Source organism: Camelus ferus, chromosome 12 (assembly GCF_009834535.1).
Source record: "Camelus ferus isolate YT-003-E chromosome 12, BCGSAC_Cfer_1.0, whole genome shotgun sequence".
Classification (NCBI taxonomy): Eukaryota; Metazoa; Chordata; class Mammalia; order Artiodactyla; family Camelidae; genus Camelus; species Camelus ferus.
In genome coordinates, this window is record NC_045707.1 from 12283322 (window position 1) to 12306887 (window position 23566).

At 49.0% G+C, this 23566-nt stretch overlaps 1 protein-coding gene across 13 annotated transcripts in view; it reads left to right on the forward strand.

Moving 5' to 3' along the window:
- The first annotated feature begins 460 nt into the window (after positions 1-460).
- MOV10L1 (Mov10 like RISC complex RNA helicase 1) overlaps positions 461-23566 on the forward strand; it is a 39679-nt gene continuing 16573 nt past the window's right edge. For 12 of the 13 annotated variants that reach the window (XR_004324424.1, XR_004324426.1, XR_004324425.1 and 9 more), the window contains exons 1-11: positions 461-582; positions 2033-2217; positions 7538-7700; positions 13245-13357; positions 13827-14014; positions 15244-15384; positions 15641-15885; positions 16268-16400; positions 17383-17577; positions 21448-21562; positions 23332-23509. Coding sequence is in view for 10 of the 13 variants with exons in the window: in XM_032492554.1 (XP_032348445.1) it covers positions 486-582; positions 2033-2217; positions 7538-7700; positions 13245-13357; positions 13827-14014; positions 15244-15384; positions 15641-15885; positions 16268-16400; positions 17383-17577; positions 21448-21562; positions 23332-23509 (1753 nt within the window). In the remaining 3 variants the exon portion in view is untranslated. The remainder of the gene's footprint in view (positions 583-2032; positions 2218-7537; positions 7701-13244; positions 13358-13826; positions 14015-15243; positions 15385-15640; positions 15886-16267; positions 16401-17382; positions 17578-21447; positions 21563-23331; positions 23510-23566) is intronic. The other variant, XM_032492556.1, reaches the window with a different exon arrangement.

Sequence of the window (23566 nt, forward strand, 5' to 3'; positions counted from 1 at the left end):
AAAATGCATTTGAGAAAATTCTACACCCAACCATGATAAGAACGCTCAGAAAACTAGCAGACAGAGCACCCTCAACTTAATAAAGAACACCTGCCAAAGCCACACCTAACCACACAGTGGTACGTGAAAGGCTCAGCCCTTTCCCCTCGTGGGAAGGAGGCAAGGATGCAAAGCACTTTATGAAGCCCCGCCCACCCGCTCGATGCCCCGCCCACCAGCGGGGCCCCTCACACCGGGCATGACGTCACTCCCACACTGCACCTCTCCTCGCTTGCTGGCGCACTAACGGTCGCCAACGGCCAACCACCGTCGGCTAACAGTCTTGGCCAGCGCGACGACGCCATTGGCCAAGCTCGACGGGGAGCAGGCGCAGGCGCGGGCGCAGCAACCCCATTGGCCGAGGGCGGCGGGAGCGGCCTGCCGCGTGCGGGCGCCTCAGCGGGGTGCGGAGGGCGCGGTGGCGGCGCGGAGGCGGCGGCGGGGCAATGTTGCGTCTCGCGGCCAAGCTGGTGGCCTTCTTCTGGAGGAGGGCGGACCGTCCCGAGAACGCGGCGGGGCCGCCGGGGCCCGAGCTCGCGGAAGGTGCCTTGCAGGGTGGGCGGGGCCGCGCGCGGCTGCCCCCGAGGCCGCCCGGCCAGGAGGGAGACCTGGCGGCCGAGCGGGCGCAGGCGGCCCAAGGCCGGCCCGTTCCTCCGGACCTAGTGGCAGCTGCCGTGGCCCCGAGGCCGGGTCACTGCGCCCGAGGGGTGGGAGAGGCGGGCCGAGCGGTCCTGACGAGACGGAGTTGGGAAAAGGCCGGCGTCGCCTTCTGCTTGTTTCCGCGCGGATCATGGCGCGTGTCTTTTCCACGGTCGTCCCTTCTTCCCTGCGTAACTTAAGCAGGCCTTCTAACGGTGCCGTAGCACCCTGCATGATTTTGCACATTCACCTTTTGGGGGGCCAGTGCCACGTTGGGCCCTTCCTTCTTGTTTTCGCTCTGTGTCTTTGTGTACCGGGAGCAGCCCGGCGGGACGTCCCTCTGCGTCTTCCCGTGTCATGTGTCGTCAGTATTGCCTGTTGCTTTGCGCTTAGAAAGCTCGGGAAAATATAAGCCCCGCTGTCTTAAACTGTCCTAGACTCTCCTGGAATCAGGCTTCTCTTTTCTTGAAATTGTTTTTGAAGTCATCTTCCTGGAGTCCAGGCCGTACTTCTGATTCTGGCAGTGCCCATCCCTGGCACCCACAGTTACACGATTACCCAGCGTCGTTAAAGCTTCTTTAGGAAGCTAACTTTGCAACTGGAGAGAGTCGCCTCATACATCCAGGTCTTGTCTGTAAAACATGGCCTTTCAACAGCAGTTGGAGTTCCAGCCTGGCCTTCAACTGGCTTCCGTGGCTGGGCGATGACCTGCCACCTCAGGCTTCTTCTGTGTCTGAGAGGTTGCAGACAAGGTGTAGGGAGGACTCACGGTGGGGGTTCCAGCCAGAGTCGCTGAATGGGTTAGGCAGGCCCTGCTCCACGCTGGGCTTGCTCCGCAGGCCCAGAGTCTTCCACACCTCATTGGTGGGATAATGCAGGCTCTCCTGACACCGCTGCTGCTGTTGGTGGTTCTATTACAACGGTGTGCAGTAGCCACGCCCCGGCTGCTGATGGAGTGTGACACTGGTGCGTGGCTCCCTAACCTGTGCTGCTTCTGCCCTGTGACCCTGTCTTGGGCAGAGACGGTAACTGCTTCCGTTTCACAGATGAGCACAGGCAAGGAGTGGTTGAAGACACGCTGCGCCAATGGCAGTGGGAGAGCTGGCATTCAAACCTAGGAACCCGGGCCAGCTGGCTCTGGGCTCACAGCCCTCCCCGCTGAGCCCGCTGCCTGGGCCCCCGGAGGAACCTGCCCCCTGAGCCCTGCTTCCTGACAACTCTGCTCTCCAGGGCGGATGCTCCAGCCCATAGGCTCCTAGCCCTGCACGTGCCATCCTCCACTTTCTCTGAGGGGCTCTACTGTAGTGTGTGCTTGCTTTGTGGTCAACATAACCTCTCTGTTTACCCGTCTCAGGTGACACCAAGTTGAAAACCGTCCAGGGTGTCGTGACAAGGTACTGCAGCGATTATGGCATGATCGATGACTTGATCTACTTCTCCAGTGAGGCTGTGACTAGCAAAGTTCTTCTAAACGTTGGACAGGAAGTTATTGCGGTTGTGGAAGAAAATAAAGTGTCAAATGGACTGAAAGCGATCCGGGTAAGGCCTGAGTTCATTCAGAAGTCTCCCTACCCCACAGGCTTCATGCTGCCGTCCCCCTGTTGAGTTATCCTCTCAGAGACAACCTCTGGTTTTATGCCACGGAGAAAAACTCTGTTACCATTTCTGTATCTGTCCTTCTAGTCTTTTAAACAATTATTGTTAAAAATGGTAATTATTGGACCCTTTGTCATCCAGTTAGCAAACATAATTAGTGGGCTCTGTTGTTCAGCAGCTTTTTCATTAAGAAAATAGTGTTTTGTACTCTAATTTCTTGGAAGTAGAACTGTTAGTCAAAGGGTATGCACACTTGACATTTCAATGATTATCAACAAATTATCTTTCTATAACATTGTAATAATTATACTTTCAGGAGCAGGAGGAGAGACTGCCTATCACCCAGTGTTGGCAAGGATGCAGATATTATCGATCTTTGAAATCTTTGCCAATCTAATACATGAAAAATGATCTTATAATTTTAATTTGCATGTAAGCTTTAAAGTAGATTAAGTTTTCACATTTTTTCTGTGTGTTATTTTCATGTCCTTTATGCATTCTTTTCATTGGAGTCAGTTTTTTTTAAATTAAGCTTTGTATATTATGGAAGTTAGAGCTTTTTATGGAAAATTATATGAAACTATTGCAGATACTTCCCCCAAGACCATCTTTTGACTTTGTTTTGTCGTTTTATTCCACATAGTTAAACGTGTCTGTCTCTCCCACGTGGCTTTTTGGGCCTTATGAGAATCCTTAGGGAGGCTTACACCGCTTCTCATTACAGACGTGCATCCAGGTTTTCCTCTGAAAATTGCTTACTGACATTTAAGTATGTAAGCTACCTGGGTTTATTGGCTGTACAGATGGAAAGAAGAAACCAGATATTTCTTTCTGAGTAGTCTGCTTTTTTCCTAATAAGTAGAAAGATTTGATTCTCATACAGCGGAATCCCACATGCCCAGGACCCTGCCTGGACCCTGTTGATTCTTATGCCTGCACCCGGGCCCCAGGGGCACGGTTGTGTCCACAGGCAGCGCTGGTTTCCCTCTTACTGTTCTTTGTGGATGAGGTTCTCTGGCCTCTCCACTCACTCTGCGTAAGGTTAGAGTCGTTCTGCTGTGTCTCCTCCTGGCCTCACACCCTGCTGGCCAGCACTGAGTTTGCGGATCCATTTAGGCAGGTGACATGTGGATCACATTCAGTCTTCTCCAGCTGCAAACTGGCCACTTACATAAGCCTTCCTTCAGGTTCTTTTGTAGGTCAGTAGTTTTCACTTAGGTTCTGCAAATTCTTTTTTAAGTTTATTTTCAAGAATTTTAACATTTTTGTTCCATTATCAATATAATTTTGCTTTATATTTCCTTTTTTAAAAATTGAAGTATAGTAGTTTACAATGTTGCATCAATTTCTGGTGTACAGCATAATGTTTCAGTTATATATATATGCAAGTATTCCTATTCATGTTCTTTTTTTATTATAGGTTACTACAAGATACTGAATACAGTTCCCTGATAGTTGTGGAATCAGCTCATTTGCCCACCCTCTGGATTTATTTGCTTATTTTTTATTTAGCTTTTTTGTTCTTGTAAAATATAATATAACAATATAAAATTTACCACTTGAACCATTTTTAATTTTTACTGCCGTCCGGTGGCATTAAATGTGTTCATGTTGTTGTACACCCACACCGCTGTCTATTTTCACAACTTTTTCATCATCTCAAAGACAAACTCTGTATTCATCAAATAGTAATTCGCAGTTCGACTTTCTGTCTCTGTAAATTTGACTGCTCTCAATTCCTCACGTAAGTGGAGTCATACAGTATTGCTCCTTTTATGTCTGTCTTACGGACTTACCATAGTATCTTCAAGGCATATCCACGTAACGTGTATCAGAACTTCGTTCTGTTCATGGCTAGATAATATTCCATTGCATGTATAGACTGCATTTGATTTCTCCACTCATCTGTTGATGGACACTTGGGTTGTTTCTGCCTTTCGGCTGTTGTGGGTCATGCTGCTGTGAGCAAGTACCTTTTTGGGTCCTGGTTTTCAGTTCTTTTGGGTCTGTACCTTGGAGTGGAATTGTGGGGCTAAATATACTTATATAAATTTATATAGAGATATATAGCCCTATATTTAACTTTCTGAGGAACTGCCAGATTTTCCCCAGTGGTTGTACCATTTTACATTCCCACCAGCAGCTCAAGGCTTCCAGTTTCTCCACATCTCAGCAATGCGAGTTATTTTGCATTTTTTGACAATAGCCACCCTAGTGGATGTGAGGTGGTGTCTTACTGTGCTTTGATTTGCATTTCCCTAAGGATTAGTGGTCTTGAGCATCTTGTCATGTGCTTGTTGGTCACTTACCCGTCTTCTTTGGAGAAATGTCTATTCAGTTCCTTTGCCTACATTTTTTTATTGAAGTATGGTGGATTCACAGTGGTGTGTTAGTTTCTGGTATGCAACATAGTGATTCAGTTACAGATATAAATTCTTTTCCATATTCGTTTTCATTATAGCTTATTACAAGCTGTTGAAAACAGTTCCCTTCGCTTATATTTTGATCAGGCTGTTTATTTTCTTGTTGAGTTGTAGAAGTTTGTTATATGTTCTGGATATTAATCCCTTACCAGATACGTGATTCACAAATATTTCCTCGCATGCTCTGGGTTGTCTTTTCACTTCTTCTTGATAGTATCCTTTGATGCACAGAAGTTTTAAACTTTGAAGTCCAGTTTATCTTTTTTTAAGCCTGTGCCTTTGATGTCACACTTTAGAAAATCGTTGACTAATCCAGGATTGTGAAGATTTTCACCTGTGCTTTCTTCTAATAATTTTATAATTTTAACTCTTAAATTTAAGTCTTTGACCCATTTTGAGTTAATTTTTGAATATGGTATTGGCTGAGGGTTTGACTTCATTCTTTTGCATATTGAGATCCACTTTTTCCAGAACCATGTTTTGAGAAGGCTGTACAACAGGGAAATAAAAACCTTTTCCCCATTGAATGGTCTTGGCACCTTTGTTGAAAATCATTTGACTATATATGTGAAGGTTTATTTCTGGTTTCTTTATTCTGTTTCATTGGCATTTTGTCTGTCTTTACACTCTTTTGATTACTACAGCTTTGTAGTAAGTTCTAAATCAAAAAGTGTGAGTCCTAAGTAACAAACGTTGGTGAGGGTGTGGAGAAAAGGGAGCCCTCGTGCGCTGTGAGTGGGAATATAAACTGGTGCAGCCACTGTGGAAAACGGTGTGGAGGTCTCTCAGAAACCTAAAAATAGAGCTACCATATGACCCAGCAATTCCACTCCTGGGTATATACCTGAAAAAAACAAAACCACTAATTCAAAAAGATACACACACACAATATTCATAACAGCATTATTTACAGTCTCTAAGATACAGAAGCAGCCTAAGTGTTCATCAACAGATGAATGGAAAAGAAAATGTGGCATATATTTACAATGGAATACTACTCAGCCATAAAAAGAATGAAATTTTGCATTTGCAGCCACTTGGATGGACTTGGAAGGCATTATGCTAAGTGAAAGAAGTCAGACAGAGAGACTGTGTATAATGTCACTTACATGTGGATTCTTAAAAAGTACAACACACTAGGGAATATAAAAAAAGAAGTAGACTTATGGAGAACAAACGAGTGGTTACCAGTGAGGAGAGGGAAGGGGTGAGGGGGAACATGGGTAGGGAATTAAGAGCTATAAACTATTAGGTATAAAATAAGCTACAAGGATATATTGTATAACATGGGGAATAGAGCCAGTATTTTATAATAACCATAAATGGAGTATTACCATTAAAAATTGTGAATCACTGTATTTTACACTTACAATTTATATAATGTTATACATGAACTATACATCAATTTGAAAAAGAATGATGGTGAATTCATAGACATTTTTTATATGTTGACTTTGTTTCCTGCAAACTTGCTAAATGCACTTATTAATTCGGGTAGCTTTTATTATAAATTCTGTAGCATTTTCTACATAGAAAATTGTTTTGTCTGCAAATAAAGCTAGGTGTGCTTCCCCCCTCAAAAAAAAATGTGAGTCCTCCAACTTTGCTCTTCTTTTTCAAGACTGTTTCAGCTGTTTTAGGGTCCCTTGAGATTCCATATGAGTTTTAGGATTGGGTTTTTCTATCTCTGTAAATCATCACTGGGATTTTAGTGGAGACTGCATTGAATCCAAAGATTGCTTGGATAATAATGATGTCTTGATGTTAATCCATGAACATGGGATGTGTTTCCATTTATTTGTCTTCTCTAACTTGTTTCAGCCACATTTTGTAGTTTTCAGTATACAAGTCTTCCACCTCATTCATTAAATTTATTCCTAAGTATTTTAGTCTTTTTGATGCTATCGTAGATGGAATTGTTTTCTCAGTTTACTTTTTTGGATTGTTCATTGAAAGTGTACAAAAATACAGTTGATTTTTGTGTGTTGATTTTGTATCCTGGAACTTTGCTGAATTCATTTATTAGTTCTAACAGGTTTTGTGTGTGTGTGTGTGTGAATTCTTTTAGCATTTTCTATATATAAGATCATGCCATCTGAAAATAGATGAGTTTACTTCTTCCTTTCCAGTTTGGATATTCCAATTTGTATACATTTAAATTTTCTTTTTCTTGCGTAACTGCTCCGACGAGGACTTCCAGTGTTATTTTGAACAGAAGTGGTGAGAGCAGGCATCCTTGCCTTGTTCCTGATCCTAAGGGGAAAGCTTTCAGTCTCACCACTGAGTGTGATGTGTGCTGTGGGTTTTTCATACATGGCCTTTATCCTGTTGAGGAAGTTCCCTTTTTTTTCCTAGTTGATTGAATGTTTTTATCATGAAAGGCTGTTGAGTTTTGTCAGATACCTTTTCTGCATCAACTAAAATGATTGTATGTAAATTTTTCCTTCATTCTATCAATGTGGTGCATCGTATTGATTGATTTTCACATGTTGAGCCTTTGCGTTATGGAGTAAACCTCCTTGTTCGTGATGTGGAACCCCTGGACTACACAGCTGCATTTGGTTTGCCAGTATTTCGTTGAGAGTTTTTGCATCAGTGTTCACAAAGGGCATCGGCTGGTAGTTTGCATTTCTTTTTTTTTAATTGTGTTTAATTATTTTGTTTTGGTAGGGGGCAGGTAATTAGGTCTGTTTATTTTTAGGGGAGGTACTGTGGATGGAACTCAGGACCTCGTGCAGGCTAAGCATGCGCTCTACCACTTGAGCTACATCCTCCCCGCCAGTTTGTGTTTCTTGTAGTCCTCTGCTTATGTCTTAAGTAGCAGTTTGTCTGCCTTGCAGGTAGAAGCTGTCTCGGATAAATGGGAAGATGACAGCAAAAACCACAGCCCAGGGCTGTCCGACTCCAGCCCCCGGGTGCTGATTGGATGCGTGACCTCACTGAGGAACGGCGCTGGCTACATCAGCCAGACCACATACTTCTCCCGGGAGAGCGTTTGTGAAGGTGCGCTGGGCGGGTCTCCGCCTCACATTTCAAATTAGGTTTTGTGGGTTTTAAAAATGTCCATGGTTAGATTTGAGATGGCTGTGCGCATCCTCAAAAGGGCCACACCTGGGGTCACAGCTGGGTGCGCTTCATCTGTGAGGAGCCTTGGGCGGAGCAAAGGCTCCTGGCGCGGGGTGGACGAGCCGCCCTTTGTCGTGTGTCCATTTGTTGGGTGCAGCCACGAAGTTCTGGGTCATTGTCCCTTTCTCATAATTAGTACTACTAATCTAAAACAATAGTGTTATACAGAGGTCTTATTATTTTTTAAGTACTTCAGATGTTTTAAAACAGGAGTTGGGGATAATCTTGTATGTTTCCAAGAGTACAGGTCCATTTTTAATTGCATTTATTTTTAGCTGATCGAAGATTTTGTTTTTATACCTAAAGGAACACTTTGTCAGCATCACTTACTGAGTTTGACTGAACAACTGTGTATTGTGTGCTTGCTGTCTGCAGTGGTGGGTGGGGGCGGGGCAGGGGGAGACCGAGATGCGTGAGCCCAGTGCTGCCCCCTGCGGGGAACCAGACCTAGACGTGCTCTGTCTTCCGGCAGGGCTTAGAAGGGCTGCCTGGGGGCGGTGCTGGCACGGGTGCCAGCTGCACAGCCTGCTGGGCTGCATGTGCAGAAAGGGGTTGGAGCAGGCTTCTCTGCCACCCTGACAGCCAGGAGCCCAGGTACAGGAGGGCTGTCACCGTGAGCTCGGCCCACCGGCCAGCTTGCTGTCTTACGTTTCTTGGATGTAAAAGCCAGGACTCTGACCTTGACCACTAATCCTGGGAGTTCCCAGGATGAGAATGACACATGGCTGTAGCAGGGTGTCACTCCCGGACACAGCTGGAATGTGCAGAAGGCCCACCCTGAGGACAGGCACCCGCAGCACAGGAGGAGGGCTCTCCCAGCGCGGCCCAGTCCTCTCCAGCCCTTAGAGTTGCATTGTTCAAAACCTATTTGCAAAACTAAAATTCCTTCTAGAAAAAAGAAAAATGATACCTGGGTACATTGAAGCATTTTAAAAGAGTTTAATATTGATTATTCAGTTATTCTTGGTACATAAAACAATCTAATTTCTTAGCATCCCTAATCCCACGTCACTGGTATTGTTCTGAAGAACGTACAGTTTTCAATATGATCTTACTTTCATTTTTTCATACAGTGGCCTTGAAAGCTGCATTTTATGGTTAATGAAGTTGTAACTGTAGGCACCTTTGATTGGCACTCCCTGTACACTACAGTATAATATTTTTAATTGAGGAAATACTAGTTTGTGTGTGGGTGGTTTCCTGTCTTTACTGATGAGCTTTTCCATTTCATAATTTTCTCGTTTCTAGTGTGGCCTTTTCTCTTCTTCCTAGAGAAGTTCCTTTAGTGTTTCTTGTACAGCTGGTTTGCTGCAACTGAATTCTTTTAGCTTTTGCTTAGATATCTGTGAAGCTTTTGATTTGTCGAATCTGAACAAGAGCCTTGCTGGGTAGAGTGTTCTTGGCTGCTATTCCTTTCCATCACTTTAAATATGTGGTGCCCTCCCTTCTGGCCTGCAGCGTTTCTGCTGAAGAATCAGCTGATAACTTTATGGGAGTCCCCTGTATGCTATTTGCCACTTTTCTCCTGCTGCTTTTAGTCGAGGAAGTACTAGTAAGCTCAGAGCAAATTTTGCCAAGTGTAGATATTCACAAGTCTGTGTTTTTTCCCAGATTTGTATAACTGAAATGTGTAACTTTTTCAGCCCAAATGTTTTCTCTTTTTTTTTTTTGCCTGTGAGTACAGAGGTGTTAAATATTTTCATAAACTAAAACCTATCAAATAAATCATCTCTGTGATTTTTCTTTCCTAGAAATTTGTTTTTTTGGAATCTTACACCAAACTTGGAGGCTGTAAATTTGTAGGCCTTGTCAATTTCATGCATTCCATCACTGAGTATCAGTTTATCCAACTAAACGTAAGGGCATGAGGGCCTCCCTGAAAGGCTCCTCACACAGATGGGCCGATGTCGAGTCCCATCCTAGGAGCTGAGCTTTGAGCCACGTCCACGCGCAGGGTCTCCTTGCTCCGCCGCCTCCGTTGCTTTTGTGGGGAAGTCAGGGTCACTGTTGCTGTATTTTCAATAACTGCAATTCACAAAAGGCTTCAAAGCTGAACATTTTTTGCTTCCACATCTACTGAATACAACGATTAAATATTTCCAACTGATTTTGAACAAAATGTAACCAAAATTTAGAGGTCTTGCTTAAAAACATGTAAAGGCACACCATTGCTGATTTACAGAGTGCTTCTTCAAAGGTTCAAATGTTTGTGAAATTCAGACAGCGGGGCCGCCAAGAAAACCAGGCTGCCAGGTCCTGTGGTTTTCTTTGTTTTGCCACAGTCTTGTAGTTGGGTCACCTTTGTGCACCAGTCTGTTTTGACCGCTGCGGTGGCGGCCTGCTGGAGGCACAGCGTGCAGAGGCAGACAGGACTGGTCTGCTCTGCAGCTCCCAGTATGTCCGCCCCACAGGTTCCCGGCACCATACGCAGGGATCTTGTTTTATTATGGTGCTTTGTTCCAGCAAAACTTGTGTTCGTGTAAAATTATGTGAAAACCTGATTTTATCTTCAGTGTTGGATTTTTAACTGATTTGTAGCATTCACAATAACTTCAGATATTTCTCCTTCAACAGAATAATCTTCCAGAATCTTTGAGTCCATGATTCTGATGGAGGGGAAAAATCCAACTGGTTTTTGAATTTGCTTCACTATTTTTCTCTCTAAAGTAACTGATTCACTTTAGAAGAACTATTGCTTCACTTCTTTTTTTTTTTTTTTAGGTGATTTTTGATTAGTTTATTTCTTTTTTTTAAAAATTTTTTTTGAGTTATAGTCATTTTACAATGTTGTGTCAAGTTCCGGTGTAGAGCACAATTTTTCAGTTATACATGAGCATGCATATATTCATTGTCATGTTATTTTTTCACTGTGAGCTACCACCAGATCTTGTATATATTTCCCTGTGCTATACCATATAATCTTGTTTATCTATTCTACATATGCCTGTCAGTATCTACAAATTTTGAACTCCCAGTCTGTCCCTTCCCACCCCCTCCTTGGTAACCACAAGTTTGTATTCTATGTCTATGAGTCTGTTTCTGTTTTGTATTTATGTTCTTTTTTTTTTTTTTTAGATTCCACATATGAGCAATCTCATATGGTATTTTTCTTTCTCTTTCTGGCTTACTTCACTTAGGATGACATTCTCCAGGAACATCCATGTTGCTGCAAATGGCGTTATGTTGTCATTTTATGGCTGAATAGTATTCCATTGTGTAAATATACCACATCTTCTTTATCCAGTCATCCGTTGGTGGACATTTAGGCTGTTTCCATGTCTTGGCTATTGTAAATAGTGCTGCTATGAACACGGGTGCAGGTGTCATCCTGCAGTAGGGTTCCTTCTGGATATATGCCCCGGAGCAGGATTCCTGGGTCATATGGTAAGTCTATTCCTAGTCTTTTGAGGAATCTCCATACTGTTTTCCACAGTGGCTGCACCAAACTGCATTCCCACCAGCAGTGTAGGAGGGTTCCCTTTTCTCCACAGCCTCTCCAGCATTTGTCACTTGTGGATTTTTGAATGATGGCCATTCTGACTGGTGTGAGGTGATCCATCATCATAGTTTTGATTTGCATTTCTCTGATAATTAGTGATATTGAGCATTTTTTCATGTGGCTATTGATCATTTGTATTTCTTCCTTGGAGAATTGCTTGTTTAGGTCTTCTGCCCATTTTTGGATTGGGTTGTTTGTTTTTTTCTTATTAAGTCATATGAGCTGCTTATATATTCTGGAGATCAAGCCTTTGTTGGTTTCATGTGCAAAAATTTTCTCCCATTCCGTAGGTTGTCGTTTTGTTTTACTTATGGTTTCCTTTGCTGTGCAGAAGCTCATAAGTTTCATTAGGTCCCATTTGTTTATTCTTGCTTTTATTTCTTCTAGGAGAAAATTTTTGAGATGTACGTCAGATAATGTTTTGCCTATATTTTCCTCTAGAAGGTTTATTGTATCTTGTCTTATGTTTAAGTCTTTGATCCATTTTGAGTTTATTTTTGTGTGTGGTGTAAGGGAGTGTTCTAGCTTCATTGCTTTACATGCTGCTGTCCAGTTTTCCCAACACCATTTGCTGAAGAGACTGTCTTTATTCCATTGTATATTCTTGCCTCCTTTGTCGAAGATTAGTAGACCAAAAGTTTGTGGGTTCATTTCCTGGCTCTCTGTTCTGTTCCATTGGCCTATATGTCTGTTTTTGTACCAATATCATGCTGTCTTGATGGCTGTAGCTCTGTAGTATTGTCTGAAGCCTTGGAGAGTTATTCCTCCAGCCTCTTTCTTTTTCTTCAGTAATGCTTTGGCAATTTTAGGTCTTTTGTGATTCCGTGTAAATTTTATTATGATTTGTTCTAGTTCTGTGAACTATGTCCTGGGTAATTTGATAGGGATTGCATTAAATATTGCTTCACTTCTTATGTGTGTCTGGGAGGGTTTAGAATAAAAGATTAGCAAAATTGTGTCAGACAGTTACCTGGTAAATGAAGCCATGGTTTACACAACGTGTTAATGCACCTTTAGGGCTTGTTGAGTTGTGCTCTGGGCACGTCCTCCGAGCACACGGACTGACCTCGCGTCCAGCGCTTCCAGAGGCCTGTCTCCTGGTTCTGCCCTGCGGTGTTGCCAGTGTGGCCTGTGCATAGCAGTGGACGCCGTGCGTGTTATGGGCTGTTGTGTGCTCGTCACCAGCTCTCCTGAGAAGCAAACTCAGTATTTAATTATGCACATTTGATTTTTGAGCTTATTGCTGCCAGAAATGTTTATTGTAAAGTAACAGAAAGGTTATAACTAGTTATAGCTTTACAGCAGGTACTACAGCCCACCTGTTCAGGCCACACTCTCCCTGTTGGTGTCAGGACTGCTCAGCCACATCACCTCACCCAGCCTGCAGGTTCCTAGTGTTCCCGCCCAGGCAACCCTGCATGTCCCTGACGGGGCGGGGGACTCGCTCCATGGCTGGAAGGAGCTGACATGGAAGCAGGGCACCCCTTCTCCCCCTAGACTGGAGGAGGGGAGAGGAAAGAGGGGAGGTTGCAGTTGTTCATAATACTTTGTTGCTGTGTTTGTTTGTTTGTTTGTTTTAATGAAAAGCATGGGGAGGATTGAACCCAGGTGGGATCCTGAGACTCTGCTGGAACCAGGTGTATCCAGGCCTGACCTCAGACCTCTCTGAGGACCCTGCCCTCACCTTGTGGGCTGGAGGGTCAGGCTGTGCAAAGGTTGGTCTGTAATAGCCTCTGCTCTCTCTGAGCAGGGTAAATGGAGAAGAGAATTAGGTTGATAAGCTGGTTTCTGACAGGCGGGAACAGAGAGCTCCTTCCTTAACTGTTCACGTGTATGTCAGCACAGTATAACTTCGGAGTGAATTGCACATTTTGAGGTTACAACATTACCAAGTAACTCAGCCTGGTTTCCCTGCCTTGGAGGTTTTGAGCCCTGCAAGGGAGACTGGGTGGAGGCCGAGTACTGGATCCGGCCGGGCACATGGAGCAGCGAGGCCGTATCGGTGAAGCCGCTGAGGTACAAGCGCGTGGACAGGGTAGGTGCCAACCCTCCTCATCCCTGGCTCTCCTGGGTGTGCCAGGAAGTCAGGAGAACTGAGGTTCCGTCTCAGCTGGAGGAGACCCTGTCCTCTTACTGGGAGTGCTGCCTCCCTGCGGGGAGGCACACAGTAAAGCTCTGGGGACAGGTCTGCACAGGTGTCACGATGCCCTGGGTGTTGGGGGCGAGCGCGGGGAGACGCAGGCTCTGAGCACAGGTGTCACGATGCCCTGGGTGTTGGGAGCGAGCGCGGGGAGACGCAGGCTCTGAGCCTGCTGTCACCACTGCTGTGGGCCCAGAGAGGGGCCAGGAGAGGAGGGAATTGAGTCTGCGGGAGAGGGGAGGTGTGCGCAGCCTGAGGTGCCCCCTGCCCCTGGGACCCAGTGCTGTGGGCCAGCTCAGCAGGCGTCGGTTCCGGCGGGCCCCATCCACATGTGGTAACTGGCTCCTGGGCACCCTGCGGACAGGTCTGCGTGTCCAGCCTCTGTGGAAGAAACGGGGTGATCGACGACTGCATCTTTTTCACCTTGGACTCCCTAAAACTTCCAGAAGGATATGTGCCTCGGAGACACGACTTGGTCAGTGCAGTGGTGGTGGAGAGCAGCCAGTCGTGCTACGTGTGGCGGGCGCTGTGCCTGACCCCTGTGCACAGGCGGTGAGGAGACTGGCTGGGCAGGGCTGGGCGGATCCGGGGCTGCATGTCGTAAGACAGAGTAATGGCGGGCTGTGTGTGGTCTTCATGGCTAAGTGAAGGCCGAGTTAAAAGTTGCCTCGTTCCTTAATCTCATGGTAATGATCTTCGTACTTTGGTGGGTTTATGCCTTCTGTTACTCCTTCCCCCGTTGGCATTTGTTAGAACACACCGCACGGTAGGTGCTGAATTTGCCATCTCCGCTCCTGTGCCCCCTCCCGCCCCCGCGCTCTGGGGCTAAGCGGCAGCCCTGCCCCGCCTCCCGCTCCCTTCTCTGCCTGCTTTTCCCCTTTGGCCCTTATCTCCAGTGAGCTTGTTACACGGTTTTCAGATTGTTCTGTTTTTGAGCTGATCTCCTCACTAGAGTGAGTTCTGGGTCGCACCTACCGAGTGCCTGGCCCGCGTCCCCAAGCCACGGGGGTGTGTGCGGTTCTGCTGGGAGCAGAGCGGCGGGAAGTGCCCCACGATGCAATGGGTGAATGAGCCTGTCCCTTCTTGGCTGTGATAAGTGTCTGCAGAAGGGCCACCAGGCCCGGGGCTACCGGGCTGGAGAGGCGCCGGCGCACGTGGTGGACAGAGGAGGCCAGGGGGAGCGGGCGTGGGAGGGCCGTGTGTGTGACAGCAGGGACTTGCAGGGAGCTGACTGCGAAGGGGTCACTTGTGTGGTCGAGGAGTCGCTGTGTGTGTGTGAACAGCAGCTAGTTTCTGAGTGGGGCTGCAGCCCGGGGTGGGGAGGTGGGGAGCACCAGGGGACAGTGGGGTGAGCTTCTCGGTGGCACCATCAGGAAGGTAGAGGGGCTTCTCCACGGAGGGTGGAATCACCTCATTTTCTGAAGAGAAAAGTTCTCATTTAATTGTTTTCAAATACTTTGTAGCAACAACTCTTTCCAAATGAAAGCTTAGCAGTGGGTCCCTGATGAACACCCCCCACCTCCAGCAGCCTGGGAGGGACGGGGAAGAGGACAGTGGGACGAGGGGCCCCGGGGCATCTGGAGAACCTGCAGCTGGTGGAGCCCAGCATCAGGCCTCCTGGTCCCCGGTGTCACCACTGTGTCCCTCCGCTTCTGCTCCCGAGTTCTGAGTGTTGTCGCTCCATGGTCACCTCTCTGGGACTTCGCTCCTTGTCTCCGGCCTGAGGGGGGAGGCTGGCGGCGCCTCAGACGCGCAGCCTGACGCTGCTACGCTCCCTCCAGGGACTTCTCCACCCCCGAGGAGGCCGCCGGGGAGGCCTGTGGAGCCCTCTTACAAAACAAAGGTGACATCGAGGTCACAAGGATGACAAATTTTGGAACAATGAAAGAAGGAGGATGTAAAAGTATGGTAATCTGTATAGAGTAAGTTTGCCACTCAAATAAAATTGCTCATTAGTTTACATGGGTTTTAAACTGTAATTTAAGAATTTTTATAAGATCAACTTTATTTTTCCTACATGTATCTATTTAGGTTTTCCACCCTGAAATACCCTTTTAACTTGCACTCATAAAAGTATTTCTCGTTGCCTTTCACTAATTAGATTGAATTCTGAGTTTTATAGTAACTGAATGTTTTAGCTTTAGAAATCTGTGTTCACAACTAATTCTCTTTTTCCAGGAATAAAGGAGACGTCCCTCAGTACTTAGTCTGTTGCAAACTGGCTGGCTGGGACAAAGCTAAACAGTTCAGATTTCAGATGCTGGATAAAACTCAGAGGTGCTCCATGGTGTCTCTTGTTTCTCTTCCTGAGGAGGAGAAGAATTTTTCAGATGAAACTATTAACTCATTAGACAGCTGCAGAAAAACCGACACCTGTCAGACATTGGAGAGCAGCCTGGGGAACAGCAGAGCAGTCTCTCCAGGTAGACGCTTCACTGTTCCCATGACATCAGCCTCCGGAGCCTGGCAGGTCGGGCGCCGGTGCAGCTGCTCTCTGGGGCCCTGGGCAGGCGAGTGGCAGTAATTTCTCTGCAGTCCCTTTGATCTGGACCCTTCTCTGATACCCGGGGTAAAACAGCTTGAGAAACACCGGAAGTGCTTCAGACAAGCGCTTCCCAGGAATGACTCCAGATTGGGGAGGGGCTGCCTACTGTCCCCTTACTCGTTGGCCGTCCACCGTCTGTGGTTTTGTGTCTGTGTGTGTGGCGGTCTCTGTGTGATGCTTATGTCCACCATCCTGCCACCCCTGGGAAAGGAAACATGTTTACCTTTGGTCTAATTTTAAATTCAAATTTCATCTCCCAGATGACTGTGTCTGTAAAGGAGGAAGCGGAGAAAAGGAAAAGTGTGCATCAAGGAAACAGGTGACAGAGCCTGAGCCCGGCAGGCTCATCCCTCCAGGCGGACAAACCCTGGTTGTGATCATATGTGAAGCGAAGTACGTGGCTGGAGGATGTGGAGGGACTTTACTGTGGGGACAGCTGGACACTTGTCTTTTTAGGTTTCATGTGTGGTGTTCTAGGTTGAATGTTACAAAAAGTATTCATAACTATTTTGATGGGCCGAAACTGTAAGAAAAAGCATTGCTGGAGATGGTGGCTTGAGTGTGCGTGCACATCAAGGCCCTGCTGCCCTGCCTGGACTCCGGACTGGCCGGGAGGACGGCGCAGGCAGGGCTCCCCCAGCCCTTCTACTCCCTTGGCTCAGCCTGAGACCTCCTCGCCCCTCCCTCCGCCTCCACCTGGGCAGCCAGGCAAGACACGGGATCCCGAGCCCTTGCGGGTCCTTCCTTTCTTCGGCCTCCTCCCCGTGTCCAGGCTCCCCGCCTGGTGGTCACCCATCAGCGAGCACTCGGGCTGCAGCCCTTAGTCCCTCCCTCATCTCACGTGCACCTGCTCATCCTCGACTTGTCAAACAGTGGGTCTGGTTAGATCCACGCCTTGCCTCGGGCTGGTGGTGATCCGTGAGCACAGGGCAGTCCTGCGCCAGCAGCTTGTGACGCAGCTCCTATAGGCCATCTGTAACCCGTGGTGGTGACAGTGGTGGTGCAGGGGGCGGTGAGGAGGCCAAGCGCCGGGTGTGCAGTGGAGCTGGGACCCTGGCAACAGCAGAAACTGGGCAGGAGGCAGAGTGAAAGTCGTGTCTTCTTGGTCACATGACACAATTCTGATTTAAACTGGGGAATACTGGAAATGTATTTCCTGTTCTTAAGTCTGAGAATTACAGAGAAGACCATTTTAGGTGCTTGATTTTTATCTTGGGAAAATGCTACATTGCTTACGTCCCCTTTTTCCCTGAGAAGATTATCAAAAGCGAAGGAGGACGGTGGTTCGGTAGCTGTGTGATTGTCCTCATGTGAGTGAAGGGGAGTGTGTGGGACCCGCTGTCTTATTGGTGACAGCCGTGTTTGGTTTGTCCAGGAACTCCGGCCGCTGCAAGGAGCTCCTTCTGCTTTGCTTCTCAAATTTCATAATCGGGCGATTCCTTGAAGTGACCGTCGTGAGTGAGGAGGAGTCATTGATAGCGGTCCGAGAACCGTTTTCATGGAAAAACTCAAAAAGTTCCCAAGCATTAGCTTCTACAAAAACTACAGTTGTTGTGACCACGCAGAAAAGGTACCGTGGGCGGAGGGGACAGGCCAGCCGGCTCTCGGGCCAGCAGTGTGAGGGATCTGTGTGGCTGCTTTGCTGTTGGAGGGAGACGGGCGTCCCCTGTTCCACTATTGTTCTGGGGTCACGCTGGGAGGAGAGGGTGGGGGACAGGCACTGTGGAGAGGACTGCAGCGCCCCCTAGTCTCGGGGTGATCTCCCACAGCAGGATGCCATTTGACGCTTGCCCTCAGCTCCTGCCACCTCTCATGTTCCCACAGCCTAGCCAGCCCATCTCCCGAGACGTCCTGTGTCCCACATGGGCACCCGGAGGCGTCGATCTGCAGCAGTCAGTGAGACATGGCTGGTGTGACTGCGAGCCGTTCACAGCACCTGAGTTATCTTGTTGAGCGCTAACTCAACAAGCTTGGCTGCTTGAAGTCCATTTGAAGATGTAGCATCTTTGAAAAATGAAATTAAGAAGGAAAAAATCTGCTAGTAACATATGGCTGGGGGCTTGGGGATGACCCGGCCTTTAACTGGGGCGTGGTCTGGAGAATGTGTGGCATGTCCATATTTTCTTGTCTGCAGCTATGAAACCCAAAATCTGAACAGCAGATTTTGTTTTTTTAAGCTTACCAAAAACTCTGATCTCTGGGGCTGAGGGGATGTTTGGTGATAGCACCCTGTGTCTTGTGGACACTTACCCTCAGGCTGTAACTGATGGCTTTGAGCGCTGCCCAGAACCCCCTCGGGTGATGTGTGCCACTTCTCCAACAGTGGAAAGTCCTGGATTTCAGATCACACCTTACCCAGAAGCAACTGAAGATAAGGTACTATGACTGGTGCTGATTTGTGGGCTGAAGGAAGAATCTCCCAGCAGAGTATTGTGTGGCTGTTAACCTTGGGGTTGAACTGTTGTTTGAATCCCAGCACTGCGGATGGGAAGCTGTGTGACTTCGGCCAGTTCCTCAGTCCCTCTGAGCTTTAGTCTCATTTGTAAAGTGGTAGCCACTTTGGCTACGTGTGGCTGTGAAGATTAAATGTGCGGTTTCTGGCACAGGTGGTCAGTAGTGACCAGTCGATAGTATCAGTCGTTGGTCATGTGAGCAGTGGTCAGACGTGTCCTAGGACTGGAACCTGGAACATGGGAGCAAGAGGCCGCTGCGGCCTGCGGGCAGCAGGGTCCAGGTGGTTGGGCTCCAGTTATGGGAGCTTTTACGAACCTCTGGCTGTCACTTAGTGGTGCACTAAGCAGCCTTCTTGCTCTGCTTCGGCTTTACTAGAGGAGTGAAATAAGCCAAGAGCACAGGTGTTTTAATTCTCTAGTTAGTTACTTCCCTTTGAATGTTAATGTATCGTTACCATACGGAAACGTCCGTGAAACAGGACCTTTGTTTTCCGCTGTCAGAACAGTGACCCAGAGTGCCTGTCCTCCTTGGCTTGGCATCCTTGGAACTGCCAGTGTCTGCACCTGCTCAGCCCCATCAGCAGACAGGCTGCCTCAAGACCTGAGCCCACAGCTTCCCCAGGACCCAGGCCTCTCCACCAGTGTACCAGCACTAGTCCCGGAACCCCCGGGGCCCTGCAGCCCACCCCCCAGCAGGCCCGCACCAGCCCTGGGGCCCCATAGCCAGCAACATTGTGACCGGCCCCACCCGCCAATGGCCAGCAGCCTCCACACAAGACAGGACCTGGCAACTAACCAGACCAGGGACCAGCCACGCCTACGAGACCACCCACGCAGCCCGCACAGCATAGAGCTCTGGTACTCAGAGCGGGGTGCACACTGCAGCCCAGAGGGTGCCTACAAAAGGCCACTTCTCCTAGATCAGGAACTGTAAGGAACCTACCAGATACAAAGAAATACAACCCAGCAAAAGAGTGGCAAAAAGGAGGTGACAGAGAAACATGTTGCAAATGAAGGAACAAGGTAAAACCCCAGAAGCACTCACTGAGTGAAGTGGAGGTAGGCAGTCTACCTGAGAAAGAGTTCAAAGTAATGGCCATAAAGACCAAAGAACTCAGGAGAATGGGTGGATACAGTGAGAAATGGGAAGTTTTTAACTGCGTTAAAAAATGTAAAGAAGAACTAAACAGACACGAAGACACAGTAGCTGAAATGAACAATGCGCTAGAAGGGATCAGCGGTAGAGTCAGCGGCGCAGAGGGATGAGGCAGCTGGAAGACAGGGTAGCGGAAATCACTGGTGCTGAACGGATAAAGGACTGAAAAGAAGTGAAGACAGTGTAAGGGCCCTCAGGCACATCAGTGTACCAACACTCGCACTGTAAGTTCCCAGAAGGAGGAGAGAGGGAGGGAAAGGGCCAGAGAGCACATGTGACTTCCCTCCCCTGGGGAAGGGGACAGTCACACGGGTCCATGCGGCGCAAAGTCCCACACGGAGTCAACCCAGAGCTGCCCACACCAAGGCACACTATGATTAAAATGGCAAAAGTAAAGATAGAGAGTATTAAAAGCAGCGAGCTACATACAAAGGAGCACCCTTGAGGTTACAGTACAGCTGACTCTCCAGCAGACACCCTGCAGCTCGGAAGGGACGGCACGATGCCTTCATTCAGAGTGATGAAGGGGAACCTGCAGCCGAGGGTACCCCACCTGGGAGGGTGCGTTTGGACTGATGGCGAGGTCTGAAGTTCTACAGACAAGCGGGAGGTAAAAGTTCCTTACCACCCAGCCAGCTTTACAAGAAATATTAGAAGAGCATCTCTAAGTGGGGAAAAGGCCATAACTAGAAACACGAAAATTACAAACGGGAAAAGCTGACCGGTAGAGGCGAGCACACAGTGAAAGCACTAGAGCCAGCGTGTGCAGAGCCGGTGCTGAGGTTAGAAGACGGAAGTGGTAGTCGTCTGTGTCCATAGCCAGCAGCTAAAGGATGCACAAAACAAGAGGATGTAAAATAAGAAATTATTACAAAACAGTCATCGTGAGGGAGGAGAGTAAAAGTGCGGGGCTGTTGACGTGTGCTTGAACTTGGGATCAGCAGCTTGACTGCACAGTGGATGGATAGCTGTGTGCGCTCAGCAGCTGTGATGTCTGTGTGGGGACAGATTGTGACAAGACATTGTGCTGATCGTTTTGAAATGCAGAGAAGTAGCCAGTCCCTGTGTTGTTTAACAGGAACTAACATCCTGTTGAAGGTCAGTTATACTTCACACACAGATTCCGAGAAAAAGGGATCAGATTTGCAGTCACCCGGGATGGGGGAGGGGGAATTGGATGAAGGGGGTCAAAAGGCACAAAGTTCCAGTTGTAGGACAGGTGAGTACTGGGGTATGATGAGCAGCAGGTCGGGTGTAACTATAGTGCTGCTGGGTGTCACGTGGGAGAGCTGCCCAGAGAGAGAGTCCTGGGAGCTCGCATCACAGGGAAGAGCACTTTTCCTCACTTTTCAGTGACGCACCTGGTGAGATGACGGCTCACCAGCCCTACTGTGGCTGTCATCTCATGACGTGCGCAAGTCAGACCACGATGCTGCGCGCCTTAAACTTGCATCGTGCTGTGTATCGGTCACATCTCAGTCAAACTGGAAGGAAAAACAGTAGTAAGAGTTGAGCTCATTGGAAGTTTAGAAACTGTTTTCAAGCTCACTGGTCCCTGGGGGTCGGTTCCTGGGGCGCTCAGCCCCGTTGTCCTGTTGCAGGCAAAGCAGCTCTACTCTCCTGCTCACGGAGATGCCGGGCAGGGCGAGCAGGCCCCAGAGCTGAGTCCCACTCTGCAGCCCACGGGCGGGGGCCCGCAGCTCACGTAGCAGCTGTTCTGGTGGCTGAACGTCAGTCTTTCTAAAATAGGGAAGGATGTTTAGGTGAAAACGTCTGGTATCAAATGCCTGGTGATTACAGGTTGTTTTTAATGTGTGATTTTCTTTTTAAGGAACTCAAGACGACAGCTTCCAAGTTTTCTCCCACAGTATCCTATTCCAGACAGACTGAAAAGGTGTGTGGAACAGAAAATCGACATCCTGACCTTCCAGCCACTGCTGGCTGAGGTAGGAGAGTGTCTGGTGCGGAAACTGGTGCTCCTCCAGAGGTGGTGCCCTCCTCACCCCCGGGCTCTGGGGTTGGGGCGGGGCGAAGAGGAGGAGGGAAAGAAACCCTGTGCCGCCAGCCCAGCCCGTCTCCCAGACCTGTGGCCAAGCAACTCTGAGCCGCTGAGAGGGGGCCTGCGGCTGTGCAGGCCGACGGTCAAAGAAGGAAGGAGGCCTCACGTGGCCTCCTTTGCCGGGACCATCTTGCCCACCCCCCGCCCAGCTACACTGTTGCTCCTCTCTTCTCAGGCCTGCTTGTGACGAGCTGAGGGAGCCCGCCTGCTGTTTCAGGTGGAGGCTGGAGCCAGGAGGGGGAGGGGACTGCTGGAGGGGGCACATCCACGCAGGGTCCGGGAAGGGAAAGGGTCTGTCTCTTTGGCGGTGAGGAGCTCGCTGCCCCTTCTTGAGGGTGGGGGGCATTTTCCGGAGGCTTTTGGGGTCCATGGGCTGAGGCTTGGCTGAGCAGAACGAGGGCCCTGGCCTGTGTGGCGTCAGGGTGAGAGGGAGGGAAGAGACTGGGAAGTGGCGGGAGGAGACTTGTGGAGGATGGGGGCCCCTTGAGTGTGGAGAGATGGGGCATCAGGAGGAGAGGAAGAGGGTCTGGAGGGAAGCTGGGGCGGGGGGTGTCTTGCCCTGAACCCACAGAGCATGCCTGCCTGGGAGGCGCGGGGCCCTCTGTCTGCCATGCCAGGGAGTGACGCTGCCTGGACCGCGGGGAGGCTTCTTTGTCTCTGCTTGACGTGCGTGGTCTTTCCTCAGCCTTCGCGCTGCGTGTACCACAGATGCTGTCCTCGTGTACGGCTTCCATCACAGGGTCCTCTTCGGTCCTGTTTCTGCTGGTTGCTTTCTCCCTCATTGTGGGTTGCGGTTTCTGCTTATTTCCACGCCTGGTCATCTTTGTTCAGATGCCGGACGCCCTGCATTTCGCCCTGTTGGGTGTTGCATGTTTTTCTCTTCCTGAAAATGTTTCTGAGTTTTGTTTTGGATGCAGTTAAGTTACTTGGAAACAGTCAGATACATTCAAAGCTGGCTTTAAGGCTTTGTGAGGTGAGGCCAGAGTGGCTGTTAGGTTAGGGCTGCTGCATGCTGAACGCCCCTTTACCCTAGGCCTTTCCATTCGGGCCAGCGGGCCTGCGCTGCTCTCAGGCCTGTGGGTCTGAGGGCTGTCCTCTGTGATCCAGTGGTTCTCAGCAGGTGGCACTCCCCCCGGGGGGACGTTTTCAGTTGTCACGGCTGAGGGTGCTAACAGCCTCTGGAGCAGGGAGGCCAGGAGTGCTGCTAAACACCGTGCAGTGCCTGGGACAGCGGCCCGGGGGAGTGCCCATCTAGGGGCCCTGCCCTCGCCCCTTCCCGGGATGCTCTCCCACAGCTGGCCGACAGAGTTTCTTGTGTTTGCACGTGGACCAGCGCTCAGTTGGTGGCTCAGAGGGGATGCTGGGAAGCTCTGCTGCCCCCCTTCCCGGCCCTCAGTCCCCAGCCCCACCCCCTGCGCTCTCTCTGTGTGCAGCTTGGGGGCTCTGTCGGGGGCAGCTGGGTGGCTGCGAGCTCACTTAGATGGGTCCCCATCTCAGGCTGGCTTCCCGCGCCACCTGGTGGTCAGCGTGGAAGGCCGTCGTTCCATCGGTCTGTCAGACTGACGGCTCCAGGGCCGCCGACGTCCTGACGTGCCAGTGTGTGTGAGAGAGAGAGGTGTCACCCTGCTGTCACTAGCGCGCTGGGTTCTTTTTCAGCTTTTGAACATGTCCAACTACAAGGAGAAGTTTTCGGCTTTGCTGTGGCTGGAGGAGATCCACGCGGAGACGGAGCTGAAAGAGTACAACGTGACTGGGGTCACCCTGAGGAGGAACGGGGACCTCCTGGTTCTGGAGGTCCCCGGGCTGGCCGAGGGCAGGCCCTCCCTGTACGCAGGTGCGCTGCTCACGGGCCACGTGTTGCTGGGCGGCCTCACAGACGCTGGGCCAGTCG